This window comes from Marmota marmota, unplaced genomic scaffold (assembly GCF_001458135.2).
Source record: "Marmota marmota marmota unplaced genomic scaffold, marMar, whole genome shotgun sequence".
Classification (NCBI taxonomy): Eukaryota; Metazoa; Chordata; class Mammalia; order Rodentia; family Sciuridae; genus Marmota; species Marmota marmota.
Window position 1 is genome coordinate 11,287,515 of NW_025999998.1, and position 20,426 is coordinate 11,307,940.

The following is a 20,426-nucleotide window of genomic DNA, read 5'->3' on the forward strand; positions in this document are numbered from 1 at the left end:
AGCTTTACCTGTGTATTTGTATGCCTGTCTATGAGTGTGTATGTCTGTGCTGGAGTATGGTGCAAGAAAGAAAAATAAGAGATAGAGAGGGAAAAAAGTCTCTGAACTTGGAGGAGGGTTCCTTTTTGAAAGTTTTCTCCCTCTAGCCACTACCCACACTCATGCACACACTCCTCTCGGGGAAGGAGGGCCCCTGCTTGCCTCTGAGGCCACTGTGGGTGGAGCACAGTTGCTGCCAGTTCTCTGAGCCACTGTGGCTTCCCATCCCCGGAACTGATCATCCTGGAAACACACTATGTGGTTCTCTCTCTGCCTGTCTGTTCAAAGTACTGCCCTTTATGCTATGTCTGCAGCAGGCTTTGTGCCTCTGGAGTTCACACATACAAGGGAGGAAGGAATGTGAAGACCAAGACCCACGTGGCAGCCATCAGTCTATACCGAGGAGAGCTCCCACTGCTCTGTGTGCCTTCCTGAGAAACAGTCTTGTCAAAAAATAGCCAAAGGGGGAGAGTAGGGAAGAGCAGCAGCCATGCTTGCAGCTGAAAAAGAGAAAAGGCAGAAACAAGCTGAGCTCTCTGCAAGCCCCCTGTTGGCAGGGGAGATTAGAAAGGTGGGCCGCTCTGCATTCTGGGTATTAACCACCGTCAACGGCTTCCCACTCCTCTGCGTTGGAACGCCCTGTAGACTTGCCCACACTCTCAGCCAGTGAACTCAACGTGTTAGAGGTGCTCTATCCTGACAGGGGCATGAGGTATTCTGCAATCTGACCCGGTCCGTGCTGCAAATGGGAGCTGTAGTGCCAGTGCTTGGGGATTGCCACACGCTATGGCAACTTCTACCAACACCTTGCCCCAACCAAAGGGCAGCTTTCAAAGGAGCAGGGCACAGGTATTGATTTGACCATCATTCTGTGCCCAAGTCATGCTGGAACCAGCTTGCCCATAAGCAGAGTGTGGCTCTAGGACTGAACAAGTATTTGCAGCCATTAAGTGAGACCAGGCTGTGTTTGTGGGTTTTCTGTGCAACGAGAGCTTTCCTGTTCACATGTTATTGGTGAATGTTCCGGTAACAGCTTAGACCAGCGAAAAAGGAATTCTTTCCAAGAACTTAGGATAAATCCATCTATGTAAGCAGACCTCACCAAAGCCCCATGGGCACAAGTAGAGTCCCAGAGGTAAAAGCCCACGGTGATATTTCCCTTCATTAGTACAGAAGAACACTGTGGTCTGTGGGCCTCTTTCTTTCACTTGCCTTAGCTGACTTGGTCTTCCGATGGCCCTGTGAGCTGTCATTCCCATTTGCCGAAGAGGAGCCAGGAGCTCAGTGTCCAAGCAACGACTTGTCCAGCATCATAACCGATCATCAGAGAAGCAGGGCTTGTGTCTCAGCCTCAGGCTTAGTCCCGACACTCTGGATTTTTCCCCTCATGGCAGTTAGCTTCTAAAGGGAAAAATTCAACATGAGGCATCCTAAGATATAGCATGAGTTTAAGCAAAAGTAAGAAAAAGAAAAACAAAAACAGAGACTCCATTTAACCTTGATGTTGGGAACATTTTTCTTGGCATGGTCCAGCCAGCAATCATGACGTTGAGCCCAGGGAGGAAAAAGTAACCCTAACTCACCATGGTCCAGACTGTAAACAGTATTTACATAGTCATAATAATATAAACTCTATGTATCAGTGTTCTATATTTGGAGCCAACTCGTGCACAAAGCAAGAAAAATTTGATCACAACTACATAAAAATAAATATTAGCAGCCATGACAAAATAAAAGTAGAGAGAAAAGTTTTTTGTTTTTTGTTTTAACATGTCTAACATAAAGTGAGAGGAGAAAGCAGGAATAAAGATGAAATAATGAGGGACGTTAGAGGATATATGGTGTTGGTTGATGGAGTGAGGAGGGTTGTTATGTAGGTTATTCATAGTTACAAAATAGATAAAATAGCAAAAGTTGAGAGGATATGCAGCCTAGGAGAGGGTACATGGCTTTCCTGGTCAATCAATAGATGCTGCCTTAGACCAACGATGTCTTTTTTTTTTTTTTCTTTTTTTCTTTTTTTTTTTTTTTGTTTGTTTGTTACTAGGGATTGAACCCAGGGGCACGTAACCATTGAGTCACATCCCCAGCCCTTTTTTGTATTTTACTTGGAGATAGGTTTTTGCTGAGTTGCTTAGGGCCTCACTAAGTTGCTGAGATTGGCTTTGAACTTGGGATCCTCCTGTCTCAGCCTCCCAAGCTGCTGGGATTATAGATGTGTCCCACCGTACCTGGCTCCACGATGTCTTTTATTCCCTGATTCATCGAAAGATACCAGAAGAGCTGAAAAGAGAAATCCAGAAAGGAGCCACTCCTTGACTGGAAGCAGGTGGCAGGAGCATGATGACTTTTCATCTTAAGTCATCTGTATCACATGATAAATTATGATGCTATTTCTTTGATTATAAAAAAAATATTTTTGAAGCACTAAGAGGATAACTTTTAAAAGATAAAAACTAGATCTGGGGCTATTACTCAGCGGTAGAGTGCTTGCCTAGCACATGTGAGGGCCTGGGTTCAATCCTCAGTACCACATACAAATGAATAAATAGAATAAAGGTATTGTTTTAAAAAAGATAAAAACTATGAATAGTAACATATGTTCCCTGAACACATTTTCCCGTGAGAATTAGCTATAAAACACTCATTGGGTCTGCATACAGCAATCAGAGTGTTCCAGGCTATAAAATTATCGATGGCTGTTTCAGCAGTCCATCCAAGTTAATGCTGTGCAGGGAAGCCAAATTGATGTTGCTGGTAAGAGAAAGATGCCTTTGTAAGGGACAGTCTGTTTGGCATCAGAGCACCTTAAATGTCTGCTCCCTAAGGGACAGCGAAAATGGAGAGTTCCTCTTCCTGCACCCCTCTCACCTATGAGAAGTTTGCAACTTATGAAAATATGGGATCGCAGAATAGCAGAAGGGCATTGGCAGTTTCTGTGCTTTTTCAAGAAAAGAATTGAGTAGATTAACAGTTTCCTGTATGGCTTGTTGCAAATTAGACATAATTAGTCCTCAGACAGTCTAAATGGAAGGAATTGTGACCCAACTTGATGGTGCAGAACCCAGGCAGGCAGCCAGACTCTTCAACCCAGTCACGTAATGTCACTTCCAGAAATGAATCTTCCCAAGACGAAAGTACAAGGAATAACAGCACTCTGACCTCACCCCTGGGTTTTCAGAGTATTTCTCCCAAGAGAGATGCCCTGACTGGTAAGTGACCCCTAAAACAGAACCTGAGAAACTCACATACAGAGAAATCATAGGCTTGTGGTCAGGTAATCAACAATAAATACAGGGTAATACAGGGCAATCATAAGAATATTCCCCAATATCAGAACTGAAGAGAAATAAGTATTCAGTTAATTGGCACAGACACTGAAGTCAAAATTCTTTTAAACTATATTTTACCTTTTCTACTTAGACCATCTTCGAGGCTTGGATGAAATTGCTATGGACTATGGATGCATTTATTTAGGCTGTAGGCTTGGTGGTTTCTTCTTGCATTGACCCTTTACTCTTTTAATAATTGCATTATATATTATTTTAAGTAGCAATACTGTATTGTGAATACAGTATTTAGGTTCTTGAGCTAAGATAACACTTCATGTCCCATGTGAAGTATTTTCTCTTTAGAAAGATGCACCTTTAGTCAGTTGCATACACCTGCAATCCCAGCAACTTAGGAGGCTGAGACAGGAGGATCACAAGTTAGAGGTCAGTCTCAGAAATTTAGTGAGACCCTTTCTCAAAATTTAAAAAAAAAAAATTATAAAAAGGGCTAGGGATGTAGCTCAGTGGTAGAATACCCCTAGGTGCTATCCCTTGTACCTCAAAAAAATGCACCTTTATCTTCAATAATTTGCATAAGAAAAGCTTTACTAATCTCTTATTGCTAAAAATAGCATACAAATGTTAAAATGAAATATTTTTAGTCTCATTTTCAGCTGAGGCCCAAACAAAAGGAACTGTAAGTCTGTCACACTGTTGAAGGAAGTGGTCAAAAACCGGTTTTGCAACCCTTAGCAAACTCCACCTCCAGCCTTTCAGAGGTCAGCAAGGCCAAGGTGAGAGTTGGCAGTCAGAACATGGGGATCAGAACGGTGGGTGAGTGGGGCTGTGTCCCAACGCAGCAAACGGGCTTCCATTGGACCATGCGGAGGGCTTGATATGTATCCTATGGAGCAAGCCAGATACTCACTCCTGAGATCCTAAAACCTTGAGGAGAGGAGAGCTTGCTGTTTGGAATAAGCCTCTGCCTCTAACTTCCTATCTCCTTTCAGTCCGTGAGGTAGACTTCTTGGTTTTTGATGTCTGCTCTGTCCTAGGACATGGATGGCTGCTTACTCAATTTTCGTGTCTTACTGTATCACTAGTCACACCATCCCCCCCCCTTACTTGTTTGGTATTACTATCTTTATTTTACATATGGCAAACTGGAGCTCCCAGGGGTTGAGAAACTTACACGATATCACGTACAACTAAGTGCAAACACCAGAATTCAAAGCCAAGCCCATCTGATTCCAAGGCCCATGCTCCACCCATACGAGCTCAGGTTTTAGTTTCCCTAAAATGTCCCGTCATCCTTTTTCGGGTGGTAGATCGTATCTAAGATTTTTCAGGGAAGTAAAATATACTCTGATCATATGTGTATCTACTGCCTAACAAGGATAACAAATATAAAAATTACTTAATTGGTTATATAGCTTTCACTAACTGCCAAGACCAAATTTAATTATATTTAATTATATTTTACTATTACAATGCCTAATTACTTATATAGTGCTGTATATTTTATCAAGTTCTTTCATATAGGCAATTTGGTTGAAATATTAAACTTCTAGGAACTTAAATAGTTCTATTGAATTTATTAAATTTGATGTCCATTTTTTTAAAAAATATGTTGCTTTGTAAAGTATATTTGCCTACTTATTTTCCTCAAGCCTCTCACTTCGTTATTACTCTATCCCAAGATGGCAAAGATTTCCACAGCTCACATCAAGCATCACATACACTATTGGTTTTTCCTGGTATTAAGTGATGATTCCTTTGCAAGCTCCTAGGCACATTTGCCTGAGCCACCTTGGTTTCTGCAATGGCAGATTTCCACAATTTCGGCAGAGATGAACATAGAGGAGGTGGGTAATTGGAAAACAGAATTCAGAGCCTGACTCTGTTCAGCTACCACAAAACCTTAGGCAGGTCAGTGCTTCTCCCTCATCTCTAGGCCTCATCTTCAAAGTAGAGATGTTGGCCTGGAAAAAAACAAAAAGAGATGATACAGTGGGACATGGGACGGGCTGGGTATGATGCAAGATGGTGATTGGGAGTCCTGGAGTCATGCAGAGGACATGCCCGTTTAAAGGAGATGGCCGCAATCTTATTTCTATGAGGAATGTGGGCTCAGAGTGGCAGTTCTTGGTTTCTCAAAAAAGCTATGTTTTTGTGGGAATTTCCTGTTGGAAATAAAAACTTGGCAATAATTCAAACTAAAAAAAAACAAAACAAAACAAAAAAAACTCTTCTTCAAAATACACTTCTCCCAGCCACACTGGGTCTGTGGGGCACTGGGGTGCAACCTCTGGGCTGGACATCCTCCATCCTCTGGCCTGTGCTCTGTGCTACACCACCACTGGCCGTGGGACATTCTAGATGGTTCCCCAAGCTTCTGCAGGCTGCCCTCATAATCTTTTCAATTCAGGGCTTAAAAACTCAGAAATCAACTCTCTGATTTTTATCAGGTTGACTATAATTTTTTTCCCTCTATTGTGAAAAACAAAATGTCTTCAGGTAACCAGTGAATAAATCAAGGATTTATTCAAAACAATTAAGTTATAAATATGCATGACCTGGGGCTGGGGTTGTAGCTCAGTGGTAGAGCGCTTGCTGTGCATGTGTGAGGCACTGGGTTTGATTCTCAGCACCACATAAAAATAAATAAATAAAAATAAATAAAGGTTAAATTCTCTTTAAAAAAAATAATAAATAAAATAAAATATGCATGACCTAAAATACATAGTGCATGAAATTTCCAGGTAATTACAATACCATATTTGGGAAGATCAAGTTTAGAATTATGACCTTTAGGTGCTTCATTAGCTTCTTTATTTATTTGTTTTGTTTTAAACATACATAAAATTCATCCAAACAAAATATACAGTTCAGAGGTATTTTGTGTACTCAGAGAGTTGTAGACCTACCTTCAAAAATCTAATTTTAGGATACTTTCAACACCCCAAAGAGAAATCCAACACCCTCTCCTGCCTCTGTATCTGGCAAACATTAATCTGATTATCTGTATAGATTTGCCTATTTTGAATGTTTTGAATAAAATCATATTATATGTGATTTTTTTATGCCCAACTCCTTTCACTTAGGCATAATATTCTCAGGGCCCACCCATGATACAGGTATCAGTACTTCATTCTTTTGTTGTCAAATAATATACCATTGTATGAATTATTTATTCATTTATCGGTTAGTGGACATTTAGGTCATTACCACTTTTTGGCTGTTATGAATAATGCTACTACAAACAAATACAAGATTTTTGTGAAGATGTACTTTCATTTTCTTGGAGATATACCTAGGAGTGTAATAGCTAGGTCACCTGGTTTTGAGGACCCACCAAATAGCTTTCAAAAGTAGCAATTTGCGGGCTGGAGATGTGGCTCAAGCGGTAGGGTGCTCAACTGGCATGCATGCGGCCCAGGTTCGATCCTCAGCACCACATACAAAGATGTTATGTCCGCCGAAAACTAAAAAATAAATATTAAAAAAGTTCTCTCTCTCTCTCTCTAAAAAAAAAAAAGTAGCAATTTGCCCTCCCATCAGCAACATATGAGGGCTCTACTTTTTCCACCTCCCCTCCAACACATAATTGCCTGTCTTTTTTTATAACCATCCTAGAGATCCTCTCACTGTAGTTTTGATTTACATTTTCTGATGACTAATGATGTTGAACATCTTTTCATGTGCTTATTGGCCATTTGTATATCTTCTTTGGAGACATGTCTGTTGAGGTCCTTTTCCTGTTTTTTTATGTGATTGTTTGCCTTTTTATGGAATTATAATTATCCTTTATATAGTCTAGATTGAAACCCCTGTGAGCCTCAGTTTTGTCCTCCAAATTTAATGATGCTCAAAATATTCTCCTTACTAAGCCAGACATAGTGGTGCATACCTGTAATTCCAGCTACTTGGGAGGCTTGGGCAGGAAGATTGCTGGAAGATTGTGGATAACACAGCTAGATCTTATCTCAAAACAAAACAAAATATTCTATTTACTAAGATAGAAAACTAACACATATGGAAAATAATGTAAATGACAAAGTTTTTTTTTTAAATACATGGTCTATTTCATTTTATCAAATTTTGGCCATTTGAAACTGAGGAAATCTGGAATTTCTTTTTTCTATAATCATAATATATTTTAACTAAAATAACTAATAAGTGTACCTGTCCATTAAATCCTAAAGGCTAATTTTTTCATATTTTAATTTTGTCTTAACCAATGCCAATGGTTTACTCACAGTATCTAAAAATAAAAGATTAATATTTGATTGAAAAACATTTACAAAGTGGGTTTGCCTCTGGGGAGAATTCTGGATCACAAGAAGACAGGATGACTTTGGTATATTTTACACTATATGTAGGGTTATTTTTAAAGATAAAATTTTGATAGAATTTGAATATGAACTATAGATAAGACCATATATCAGTCTATTTTATGATTTTTATAATTATATCATGTTATATGAAAGGATTTTGTTCTCAGAAAATCCACACTGATGGAATTGGTGCTGAGAGATACCTTGTGTCCAACTTATTAACCTCAAATGGCTCAGAAAAAAAAAACACATTCATGTACATATAGAGAAAGAGTGATAAAGTGAATGGGACCAAATGACATCATCAATTGGGGAACCCAAGTGAAATGTATCTTGGAATTCTTTGAAGTATTCTTGCCCCTTTTCCTTGACTTCAAAATTCAGTCAAAATAAGAGGTTAAGGACCAGGGGCAGTGGCGCAAGCCTATAATTCTAGCAGCTCAGAAGGCTGAGGCAGGAGGATTGCAAGTTCAAAGCCAATCTCAGCAACTCAGCAAGGCCCAGTGTCAAAATTAAAAAAAAAAAAAAATTGAAAGGACTGGGATGTAGCTCAGTTGTAAAGCACCCCTGGGTTCAATCCCTGTACCACAAAAATTAAGGGACTGGGGATAGAACTCAGTGATAGAGCATGTGCTTAGCAGGAAGGAGGCCCTGGGTCCAATCCCCAACACCAAAAATATAAAAAAATCAATAAAAGTTTAAGTGAGTTTTAATTTAAAATAAAAAATAAGGAAGAATTTAAAAATAAAAAGAACTTCCAAAATATTCTTGGTTTTGTGTATATATGAAACTTGATCATCTTAGGAGGGAAATAAGTAAAAACTCAGGTAGGGGAAAACTTACTTTTTGAACCTCATCAAATAAATTATATGTTTACAAATAACTCGGAAGGCATTAGAGAGTCTTTTTTTAAAATAAATAACGTGGGGCTGGGGTTGTGGCTCAGTGGTAGAGTGTTTGCCTAGCATGTGTGAGGCACTGGGTTCGATTCTCAGCACCACATATAAATAAATGAATAAAATAAAAGTCCATAAACATCTTTTAAAAATTAACTAAGTAAATAACCCAGAAGGCATTAGAGATTTTTTTTTTAATTATATGAACTATGAACCAAAAAAAAAAAAAACAGTAAAAATGAGAAGTGATCCCACATCCCATATTTTCTGGCCGCTTTGTTTCTTGCTTTGGCGTGTAAGTAGATAAAGCATTTACCTTTCCCACGAGGCTCAACCAGGCAGGAACATTTTAAACCCACAAGAGGAGTAAATGGAATCTTCACAGTTGAAAAACAAAAGCCAGTGGATGTCCATTACCACATCCTGATCTCTGATCCAAAAAATAACCTAAGCAGTGGTAATTGCCACCCGGTGCCTCTTAACGCAGCAGCGCTGGGAGCTGATGGTTTCCTTCACCCAGGAAATCTGAGGGTTTATACTCTGAAGTCAGCATCTCCAAGGAAAGAAGCCACATTCCCTCCACTCTGGAAGGTCCGCTGGAACAGACTCTGTTTCCCACATTATATAACCCATCTTAGGTTTTTAGAGAGCGAGGAGATTTTTTTTTTCAACTGTACAGAATTTGAGAGAAAATACATCCAGCCAAAAGTGACTTAGTTCTAAGACCTTAATTTCCACATTCCCTAATATCACCCAATGGAAGACCTATGGAAGATCCCCCACCCACCTTGCCTCCTCCTAGTAGTCTGTGTATTAGCAATTCCCACCCCCCTCCCCTTTCTTTTTGGCACTGCTGAAAGGCTGGGATCGAACCTGGGTCCTTGTGACTGCCAGGCAAATGCTCTACCACTGAGCTCTGCCCCCAGCTCCCTACAATTTTCTTATTATGTCTTTTATGATCAGGAAAAATTACAAGTGAACATTATTTATTAATATCTACAGAATTCTTCCAAAAAGTTTTTTTTTATTATTCCAATGGTCAACATTTGAAAATACTTCAGATATCTTTAATTAACAGGTAAATATGTACAAAGATAGAATTATGCACAGTTCCCAGACTAGGGAAGGACAGAAAGACTACATTGTTCTCAGTGGTCTCCTCTCCATGTAGCTTAGACAAGAATCTCAGAGGCTGATTTTAGATGGGGAGTTTTCAGAAAAACTCTTCTCTGAGCCCTGAAGGGATCATGGCATGTAGTGACACAGGAGGAGAGAGGAGAAGGCCACCTTCCACACCCTGCCCTCAGCTCTGCCACTACGGCAGACCACGGGCCCACTGCTAGAGTTGCTTCCCCTCATCCAAAGGCCAGGCCCTCTCCATCTTCCCAAGCACCAGTATCACCCTCTTCCCCTATTATTTTTTAAGATGTTTTGTTCTTGAAAAATGTTCCCATGGCAAAACCACAGATCAAAAATAACTTCTATTGTAATGAGGGGTTGTACATCAGAACTCCTAAATTAATTTCCAATTTAAATACTACCCAAGTGGATCAGTTCCTTCAACAGTTAACGCTGGCTATCATGTCACAACAAAACAAGGTGGTTTCTCATCCATAACTGTCTCCCTGCATATTGCTTTGATTGTTACTAACCCACAGAGGCTCGGCTCACAAAGCACATCACACAATGCTCTGTGTTTATGAAAGTCATTATGCCAAGTGTGGTCCATGAGCATCACCTGGAAGCCTGTCGGAAATGAAAAGGCAGAGGCTCTGTGCCAGGCTTTCTGAATCAGAAACTGGGGAAAGAGCTCATGAAACTGCACTGTCACCAGCTCTCCTCAGGATTCTGACGCATACAGAAATCTGACAATCCCTGATGTAATCGAACCCGTTAAGCCAAAAAGGAAAAGAAACAACAGTAAAAGAGAGAAAAAGAAGGAAAGTAAGAGGGAGGAAGGGAAAAGGGAAAGTCTGCTCACAAGGTGTTAAATTGTGTCAACTAGCAAAGTGTGGGTCCTTGAGAGGAGAATTAAAACTCAGAAAACCAACCAAGGAGTCATTGAGGTCACAGCATCCAACCACTCAGCAGGCACACACCACTTCTCAAAAATGCCACGAAGAGTCTCCTGTGCTGATATAGAGAGAGAACGCTCTGCTGACAAAAAAACAAATTTTTAGGGCTAGGGTTGTGGCCCAGTGGTAGAGCACCTGCCTAGCACGTGGAAGCACGGGATTCGATCCTCAGCACCACATAAGAATAAATCAATCAGGTAAAGAAAAGTATTGTGTCCGTCTACAACTAAAAATATATATATATTAAAAAATCTTTTTATCTCCAGGTACAACTATCAAAATCTGCTTCACCCCCTCCAAAGCCACCCACCTCTTAGCCACGACTTTGGAGGAGTCTGGGTTTTGCTGTGGAAGTCATGTGCTCACCTTTTGTCTTTGTTTTTCCAGCAAAGGGTTACCTTCCAGTTCGACCTTTACCTTAGAAGAGGGGACCATCTACTTGACTGCTGAGCCCAACGCTCTGGAAATGCAGGATGATAATGCCTCCGTGCTTGATGTCTATTTAGTAAGTCATTTTTTTTTTAGTTCCTTCCCCTCCCCTTCTGGTTGACAGATGGATCCAGGCCATGGCTGCTACAAGAATAGGTTCTACGAAACCAGGCATGCTTGGGTTTTGAAAGAAACAATGGCACCCCGCCTTCTATAAAGGGTGTGTCTTTTCACAAGCTGTATTTCCTACAGTTCATATAGAACATTACACAAAAGATATCTAGGGTAATATTAAATCACCACATATAACAAGAGGACAAATCCCCTTAGGTCCAGGCAAATAGGGCTCCTTGGGGTGATTCTCAAGGAAGTCATGCCTTTCTTTGGCTCAATAGTACTCCTCTGTGTTTAATTCTTCTTCACTTTGGTATTGCCTCCTTGGATAGGTTAGTAAGCTGGAAGGCACAGAACTAGGTCATGGGAGGAACCCGAATTCAGCGCTGAAGAATTCTGGCTGGCCCAGTAGAGTCGCCACCAACCAGTTGTGCGAAGTGGATAGAGCTTAGCTGTGACTGTGTGCCCTTAATGCCAGAGGAGAGAAATAATGCCCACCCTGCCTGCACCACAAGGCTACTTTGAGGAACATGACCAATCTCGTGTGGGGACCTCCTTTAGTGCCTGTAGGATTGTCTGTGTAACCCTAATTGTATTGTTAGATGATGTAAAAAGGATACCCTGGTGCATTACGCTGAGAAGACTAAGGATTTTCCCTGCCAAATACATCTCACGCAAATCACATGCAACAGGGAAAGTTGATTGGAATTTTCTATTTTCTTATGTTTTCCTAAACTTGAGCCATTGCTCCTCACCATACCTGCTTTACCAGCTCACACTGGGAATTGGAACCACCTGGTGTATGTGGCATCTCCACACCCCTCAGGGGCCCTTGAGGCTGAATCTTATGTCTCTCCATAACTCAGTCTGGCACTGAATTTTCTCAAGTGTGCTCTGTAGAACATCAATCACCTAAAGTGTTATTTTTGAGCCCACAGTCCTCTAGTGCCTTCCCAGTGCTCCTGAAGTAAAACCCAAAGTCCTCAAGGCCCTACATGGTCTGGCCTCCCCTGCCTTTGGGACCCCTCCTTCTGGGCCTCTTCCTTTCTCACTGTTGCTATTTCAATTATGCTGGCCTCCTTGATGTTCCTCCACCAAGCCAAGCATATTCCTGCCTTAGGATCTTTGCATTTGCTATTCTGTCTACACTCTTGCCCAAAGTCAATTCATGCTTATTCCCTCATTTCCTTCATGTCTCAACCCAAACATCTCCTTCTCCAACAGGCTTTCCTTGAACACCCTGTATAAAATGGCAGCTCCTCCAACAACCATTGTGAAAGAATTTTTTTCCCTTCTTAAAGTACTGGGAATTGAACCCAGGGGCACTCTTACACTGAGCTGCGTCTCTAACCCCTTTTATTTTATTTTGAAACATGGCCTCACTGAGTTACCCAGGCTGACCTCAAACTTGGGATCCTCCTGCCTCAGCCTCCCCACTAGCTAGGATTATAGACATGTACCACTGCACCTGACTAGGAAGAATTTTTTTCATAACTTCTAAATATATTTCTCACTGCATAAATAGATTATTTTCCCACCAAGCCATGCTCCTCCATTACTGCTTTTAAAAAGTAAGTTGTAGAATATCACACAATTCTTACAGCATATTTGGGTCCCCTAAGCCACCCACTCAGGAAAATAGGGAATTAAATCGCAGGAAAGCAAGGGGGTTTTTGTTGTTTGTTTGGTTTTTGGATTTGTTTTTGGTTTTGTTGTGTTGTTGTTGTTGCTTGTTATTTTTGGTTGGTTGGATTTTTGTTTGTTTTGAGAAGGTTGTTTTTGATTTTTATTTTGTTTGTTTTGATCTCTTGCTAAACTGAGTCCATCTAAAAGTAGAAATCAGAAAAGCATTTCAGAAAGAAGCCAGGGGAAATCTCATCTTCATGAGCCAAGGCTTCGGGCCACTTTCACATGTCTTTACAAAAACAAGACTTGCACCAGCTGAAAGCTACCAGGCTCCTAAATGGAGTGTAAAAGCACAGGGTGGTCAGGGGCTTGACTACTGCCAGGTGCTTATCTGTTATCTCTTGTTCCTTTGGTAGGAAGGTTGTCTTATTAATAATTTTGCTTTTTCCTCCTTGGTATTATCCATTTCATTCCTAAGAATACTGCCATTTACTTGGTTTTAGTAGTGTCTTACTTCACGACTGTCTCACGTGTCTTTAATTCTTTGACACTGAAAAGCTAAGCATTTCAAAAAAGGAAATGCTTGCCTTGGAAGCCACAGGGGAAAACATGAGTATTCATTTGGTCCTATCGCAAGCTCTTGAGGACCAGTTAGAAATAAAGGAGTTTACAACTGAAGGAGACGGTGGTGGCTTGCTGGTTGGCGTGATCATCTGTCATTCTTCCAAGCACAGCTGATTGTGATTCCGAAGTGAAGGAGGAGAGAAAGGAAAAGGGAGAGAACAGGCAAGCTGTGCAGGAAGGTAATGGGCAGTAGAAATGTTTCTTGCTAAGCTGTAAAAAACTGTAGCCTAATTCTGTTTTGTAGCTAATAGCAAAAAGCTATGAAGCATTTTTGAGTATTTTCATACATTTCCTACACTGTCCTAAAATATATACATATGTGTGAGTGTGTGTGTCTGTATGTGTGTGTGTGTGTGTGTGTATAATTTAGTTTTTATATAGCTCATTTAATCCTCACACCAACCCTCTTAAGGATTCTAGCTCCATTTATAGGCAAGGAAATTGAGGCACACAGAAAGTACCCAATTTGCCCCAGGATATGCAAACAGAGGAATCAATAAGAGGGATTCAAACCAGTAGGATTTAACCCAAAGCAATTAACCCACTGATAATTGCTGTGCTGTGCTGCCTGGATTAGGAATTATGCTGCCCTATAGTTCACCAATTAGACTTGCAGAGATCAGACAAAGTAATATGACAAGAAAAATATAGAGGAATAAAGATAGATAAATTTGGATTAATAAAAATTGACTTTTTAAATTTCAATATGGAATGTGAAAGGGAAACACTTTTGCATTGTTGGAAGGGCACAGGAGTTTGAATAATAATAATATGAATGGCTAAACTCAGTACATACCATGCGCCATGCACAATATCAGTCCTTGTCTTATATTAGCTCATCCACAAAGATAGTTGTTATATTTGCCTTCATTCATATGTGTAAGGAAACTGAAGATTAATTTGAGCAGTTCTCAGAACTGGTAAATTATAATCAAAATTCAAATCTAGCCCATGGTCTCTCTGGCCTAAACTTGAACCCCATGTGGGACCATTTCATTGTTATTGACAACTAATGCAAGTCAAACTTCCATCTCATTGGACTTGTGCTCCTTCCTTATGAAGGTGAGAGATGGGTCCAAAAAGCTGGGGGGGTTATTAAGAAAATTTTTAATAAAATTTTATTTTTAGGACTGGGGGTATAGCTAAGTGGTAGAACACTTGCCTTGCATTTATTTGTGAGGTCCTAGATTCAATCCTCAGCACCTTGAAAAAAATTCCATTTTTAGGCTGGGCATGGTGGTGCACGCCTATAATCCTAGCAGCTCTGGAGCCTGAGGCAAGATAGATCTCGAGTTTAAAGCCAGCTTCAGCAACAGCAAGGCTTGCTAAGCAACTCAGTGAGACCCTGTCTATAAATAAAATACAAAATAGGGCTGAGAATGTGGCTGAGTTGTTGTGTGCCCCTGAGTTCAATCCCCAGTACCAAAAAAAAAATCCATTTTTAATATTTCCTATCTGGTTATTTTTTAATGTAAAGCAGTTCTGAGAACTGCTTTGACCTCAAGACCCCAATACATTCTTAACAATTATTGAGAATCCCAAAGAGCTTTTGTGTATGTAGGTTATATCTTCAAAATTAAAATAGAAAATTTTAAAATACTTATTAGCTCACTTAAAATATTTTGTTAAATAACATTTTTGTAAATGGAACTGTATTTTCTGATATAAAAATAAATTTCATGAAAAGAGTAGCAACATTTTACATTTTTGTAAATCCTAATGTCTAGGTTAATAAAAGAAATTGGATTCTCATATCTATTTCTACATCAATCTTTGAAATATGACACATCATTTTGCTTCTGGAAACTCTATTAAACACACACAAGAATGAAAAGGCAAATAATATTTGTGTTCTTAGGAAACGAGTTTGACCTCATGACCCCCACACAGTTTTTCTAGTTTTTTTAGGTTTTTTTTTTTTTTTTAGCTTCTTCAAAACCAAGTGAGACTTTAACGATAGAGAAATAGTCCCTGGAGCCTGTGCCTGTCTCTGCTTCTCATTAATTATTGATCTTGAAATAGTCACCCTCTTTGGGCATCAGTTTTCTCATCTATAAAATGGATTTTTAAATCATCTCTGAGACCCCAGCCAGCTCTGACAGGCTGTGACTCATTCTGACTTACAAAAAGTGGCAGAAATAAAGTTTTCCAAAGAAGCCACAGTTGTTTCTCCAAATTCTGCTGTTTCATCACCTCCTCTGCCAGAAACCTTCACAGTATTTAAACTTAAACTTTAGGACAGAGCATCTAGAACATTCTGCACCATTAACTTATACTGCCAGGATGTATGTTCATGCTGGAAATTTTTATTGTTTTATTTTGCATCCCCTTCCAGATCTGAAAGGCCTAAGCCATTACCCTCCCTTCAGTGTTTTCATTTGCTTCTACATTATTAAAAACTGCTGTAAAAGAAAAGCAAAAAAGAGGAAAACCGTTCTTGCCTATGCATTTCTCTCTCCTTTCTTCCTGACCTAATTTGAAAGCTCTGGATCCTAGCCATCTTTACTTGAAGGGCAGTTGGAGGCTTCTCAAGTGACATGCTGTTCAGTGTTATCACCAAATGTAGTCAGATTTCTCTTGGAATATTTCTCCCCCTGAAGATACAACTGCTAATAGCATTTTTCTATTAGCAGTTGTAACCTAATCCCTACTGCTTTTATTTACACACTAATGAACAATACTATTTATATCCCCTTAAAATATGCAGATTTAAACTGAAATGATTTGTGCACATCAGATAACATGTGAAATTTCCTTTTAAGGATCCACCCACACATCACATGCATGTGAGTTTGGGCAGCTAGCCTGCTTTTTCCTGTGATTTGACAGGAAATTTAAAAGGATAGGTGACCTTCGAAGGCCACGAATTGTTCCATCATCCTTACTAATGCATTTACTTCAGTTTCTGTCTACCTAGCAACCTGCTCTGCTTTTCAAAAGGTCATTCACCTTCACACTGTGGAGTTTCCGGCTTTCAGATTCATTTGCAAATATTCAAATCGAAGGAGGTGTCTTAAAGATGACTTTGTCCAGTGACCAATGATGTGTTTTCCCATGAATGCTGAGTTGATGGCATAGATTAGGGTATTTAAAAGAATACAACAGAGATGAGCCGGCTGTATTGATTTAAAATGGGCAATCATGCAATCTTCATAATAGAGTGAGATTCCACTTTTGAATAGTCCCGGATCTTCTGAAGCATGGATGGATGCTGTCACCGTAGCTGTTATTTCAGTTCCTAAAGGGACTTCTTTGCCTGATGTAGAATGCAATTTGGTGTGAATGGGAAAAGGAACAACCAGCAAATGCCATTCCTGCTGGAAATGGAGTGAGAGACAGCGTCCTTTCCTGACCCACCGGGAATGGATGGAGGAGGAGATAATAGGACTGCATTTTTAATAATGTAGAAGTGTGAAAGATGGCTGCCACACAACAGTGCCTTTCTTGCTTCTTTTACTCAGTGCCTAAGTTATGCCCTGTTCCTTTGACACTTTCCACATTAGCATCCTCTCAATAACATGTACTTTCATCTGCATAAGTGCATCTGCAAAATGGCTGTTTGAAGTGCAAAAGTAGCTGTGGGTGAAGGAAGAGAAACAGTTAAGCTAGTTTTTAGCCACACCAGTATTGGAGATTAGTGCTCTGATGGGCAGCTCTTGGACAGCTTGATTATTTAATGTGTTTTTAGTGTGGTTAATAATACTCTTTGATCATGGGAGGAAGGGTGGCAGAGAAGTGAAAATGATTGAATTAACAGCTTATCATACCGTTATGTATGGGAAAAGCCTGAGAAGAGAAGAAAAACGCTTTAAATTTAGGTCACAGGGGTCTCAGAAAATCAGTGGAACTTTTTGGCAAGAGAAACCGCCTTTCTGGATTTGAATCCCTGGGCGTTGTGGTTAATGGCTTACACGTGAAATAGAGGGTCTCTTTAATCATTCCTAGTCTGAGCCAGTGTTGGCTGCTGCCAGGGGTGTTTATTTGAAACAGTGGCAATTCTATTGCTTCTCAGAAGAAAGCTGGAGTCCCCACCAACCAAAGATGCAGCTCAGGGTTTGGGTAGATTTTAGTGAGAGCAGAATAGGAAAGAGAAAAAGCCAACAGCACCTCAGCTTGGAAGGCATGGAACTAGATGTCATTCATTTTCCCCACAGGACCACATTGTTGAGAAACCGAGAGATTTCAGAAAAGGTAAAATAGGGCCCTTTGTTTATTTCCAGAAATGCTTGACTCCTTAAGTTATTGGCCAAATAACGTCTCTAAGGCATGTAAAGAGCTGAAAAAAATGGGTGTCACTGCCTGAGCCCTACAGCACCTCCTGGTTGCTCCTAGTTGAAATAAGAGTGACACAGGTTTCAGTTTTAATGAGGCAACCTGTCAGTCCGGATTAGGGGAGCACTGTAAGAATTTTTTTTTTTTAACAACATTAAACTGCTGTCTAAGGATTAGCTTAGAGTACTGCAGTTGGAGTTATAAAGGCCCACTGGCTTTTCTGTTCAATTAGGCCGGTGGTTAGCAATTGAATGACAGTATGTAGGGCTGCTATGGCTGGGTTTTTCTGTTATGTCCTAGCTGCACAGTGAATGGTGGCCTCGCAGGCCAGCTGGATTTTCCCCTTATTCAAAGCTAGTTCTGCTCTTGGTTCACCTGAGTCTCCTTGGACACCCAGGGTTTCCCTGACATTTTTCTTTATTTGCCTCCTAAAACTGGCCTCTCTCAACACTTCCCCAATCCCTCTGCACTCTCCCTGTTGCCTGCCCTTCTGATTTCCACTTCCGTTTTCTTCCTTGTCATAGAAGCTTCTCCAACTCTTGGGAGAAGAGTATCTGAGGAAAAGCCATCTCCAGTGGAGTGAACTTGTGGTCCATAATGCCCTGAGCCTGCAGGGAACAAGTAGCAGACTTAAAAGGAATCAGATTTAAAACAAATGAGAATTTTAGGAAGAATCAGTTGAAGTCACACCCAGGACCTAGTAAACAGGACGGTTCTGGTTCATACCATTTCCTCTGCTGGACTCTGAGATGTTTAAGGACTGTTCGCTTGGTAAAAGCCAAGGCCTGCCAAGCCTGGTAGGTGGTGTGAGGAGGGCTCAGGAGTGAGGAATCCAGGGCCTGGCTTCTCTTTGGTTTGTCTCTGCCTGTGTTACCCTCCCAGGACTGATTTGGACTCCCGTACCAAACCACCTCAAACTGAGAGACTGAACAAACAGATATATCCCATCTCATGTGCTAGAGGCCAAGACTCCAAAGTCAAGGTATCGTCAGTGCCACGCTCCCCCTGAAGACTCCAGGGGAGGATCCCTACTATATTTTCCAGCTTCCGATGGTTCCACATGTCCCTCAGCTTTCTTTGACCAATACTGCTGCCATCTCTGCTCCCATGTTCACACAGCTTCTTCCCTGAGTTTCCATGCCTCTGTCCTTCTTATAAGGTCATCTGTCATTGGATTAGGGCCCACCATTATCCAGTGGGACCTTATCTGAATGACTTATATCTGCAAGGACCCTATTTCCAAATAAGGCCATGTTCTGAGGTCCAAGGAAGACAAGAATTGGGGGAGAGTTGCTTTTCAGCCCACTGCACAGCCTGATTAAGGAACCTGCAAGCTGCTCCTGCACTAGTGGCCCCATTTGCTCATTCACGTCCCGTCTGCCTTGGCTACGTGGCTGTGAAATTGGGAAGATGTTTCCAAATCATTTTGGATTCCTCACAAAATGTTTTCAAAATATGACTTGTATTAACAGACCCAGTTGTTTGTTGGGCCTGTGGATTAGGAATAAAATCCCTAGGGGTGGGCCAACGCATGGGTGTTTTCAGATGTTCTCTACACCCCAGAGCTGAGACCCACTGAGCTTGTTCTCAGGCTCCTTCAGCTCTGAGCATCTGTATCCCTTCTCTGCTGATGTAGAGAGAAGAGCTGTGTCACTCCCCTAGGCTCACCTTCCTGAGACTGTTGCAATCAGATGCACTTTTCCTCTGATCTAGAAGCAAAACTCAGATGAACCCTATGTGGGTCCTAAACACAGGTTGAACACTGGGCTTGCAAGTGAGTTCCTTCTGTCAGCAGAGCCTCTGCCGCCACCTACTGATAGAAAGGCAGCTCTGAGCAAAGGGGATAAGGCGAAGTTAAGGGCCTTGAATTGAAAACTAATTAAGAGCAAGTGTGCTGCTCTGTGGACTGTTTCCACTTCATGTACTTTATTGTAGCCTTTCAGTGCTGTGTGTGCAAGTTCGGTGGGGGGCATGTTCTTCAGATGTCAAAGGCAGCTCACTCTGACAGGCCCAGCATCTACCACCTTTCAAGTCAGACTGGAGGCTACAATCACAGCGCGGTGTAAGAATGAAGGTACTAATCTTCCTCAGATCCAAGCATGCCCTTCTCATCCATCAAGGCTGATTTCCCTCGAGTCTCTTTGAAAGGGCCCCTTGGCAGTTTGAAGATTCAACACAGAAAACGCTGCTTCTGCTTAGGCAGCAACTTGACCAAAACATCAACAAATATACAGTGGAAAAAGTCTTTTCTTCACTTTCAATCTTTTACAAATTCTCACAGTCGCTGAACTTCCAGGTATTGTGGTCTTTGAAGTAACTCCCAAGAGGAGATAGAATTAAACATAATGAAATGCAAATATGGATTTTTTTTTAGTCAAAAAAACTTTTTATTGTGGGGAGGTACCATGGATTGAACCCAAGGGCACCTGACCACTGAGCCACATCCCCAGCCCCTTTTTATTTTTTTATTTTGAGACAGGGTCTCACTACGTTGCTTAGGACCTCACTAAGTTGCTGAGGCTGGCTTTGAACTTGCAACCCTCCTGCCTCAGCTTTAGAAAACAACTTTGTAAATCTCAGTGGTGGCACAACTGTGTTAGTTTGCAAGGGCTGCTGTTAACAGCATGCCACAAACTAAGTGGCTTAAACAACAGAAATTTATTTCCTCACAGTTCTGGAGGCTGACAGTTCTAGGTCAAGTGTCAGCAGGGCTGGTTCCCTCTGAGGGATATAAGGGCAGAA

General features: G+C 40.9%; 1 protein-coding gene across 4 annotated transcripts in view; it reads left to right on the forward strand.

Annotated features, from left to right (window-relative positions):
* Positions 1-20,426, forward strand: part of Pip5k1b (phosphatidylinositol-4-phosphate 5-kinase type 1 beta) — a 293,002-nt gene that overhangs the window by 267,551 nt on the left and 5,025 nt on the right. For all 4 annotated transcript variants that reach the window (XM_048806865.1, XM_048806868.1, XM_048806866.1 and 1 more), the window contains one exon: positions 11,007-11,124. In XM_048806865.1, the coding sequence (XP_048662822.1) occupies positions 11,007-11,124 (118 nt within the window). The remainder of the gene's footprint in view (positions 1-11,006; positions 11,125-20,426) is intronic.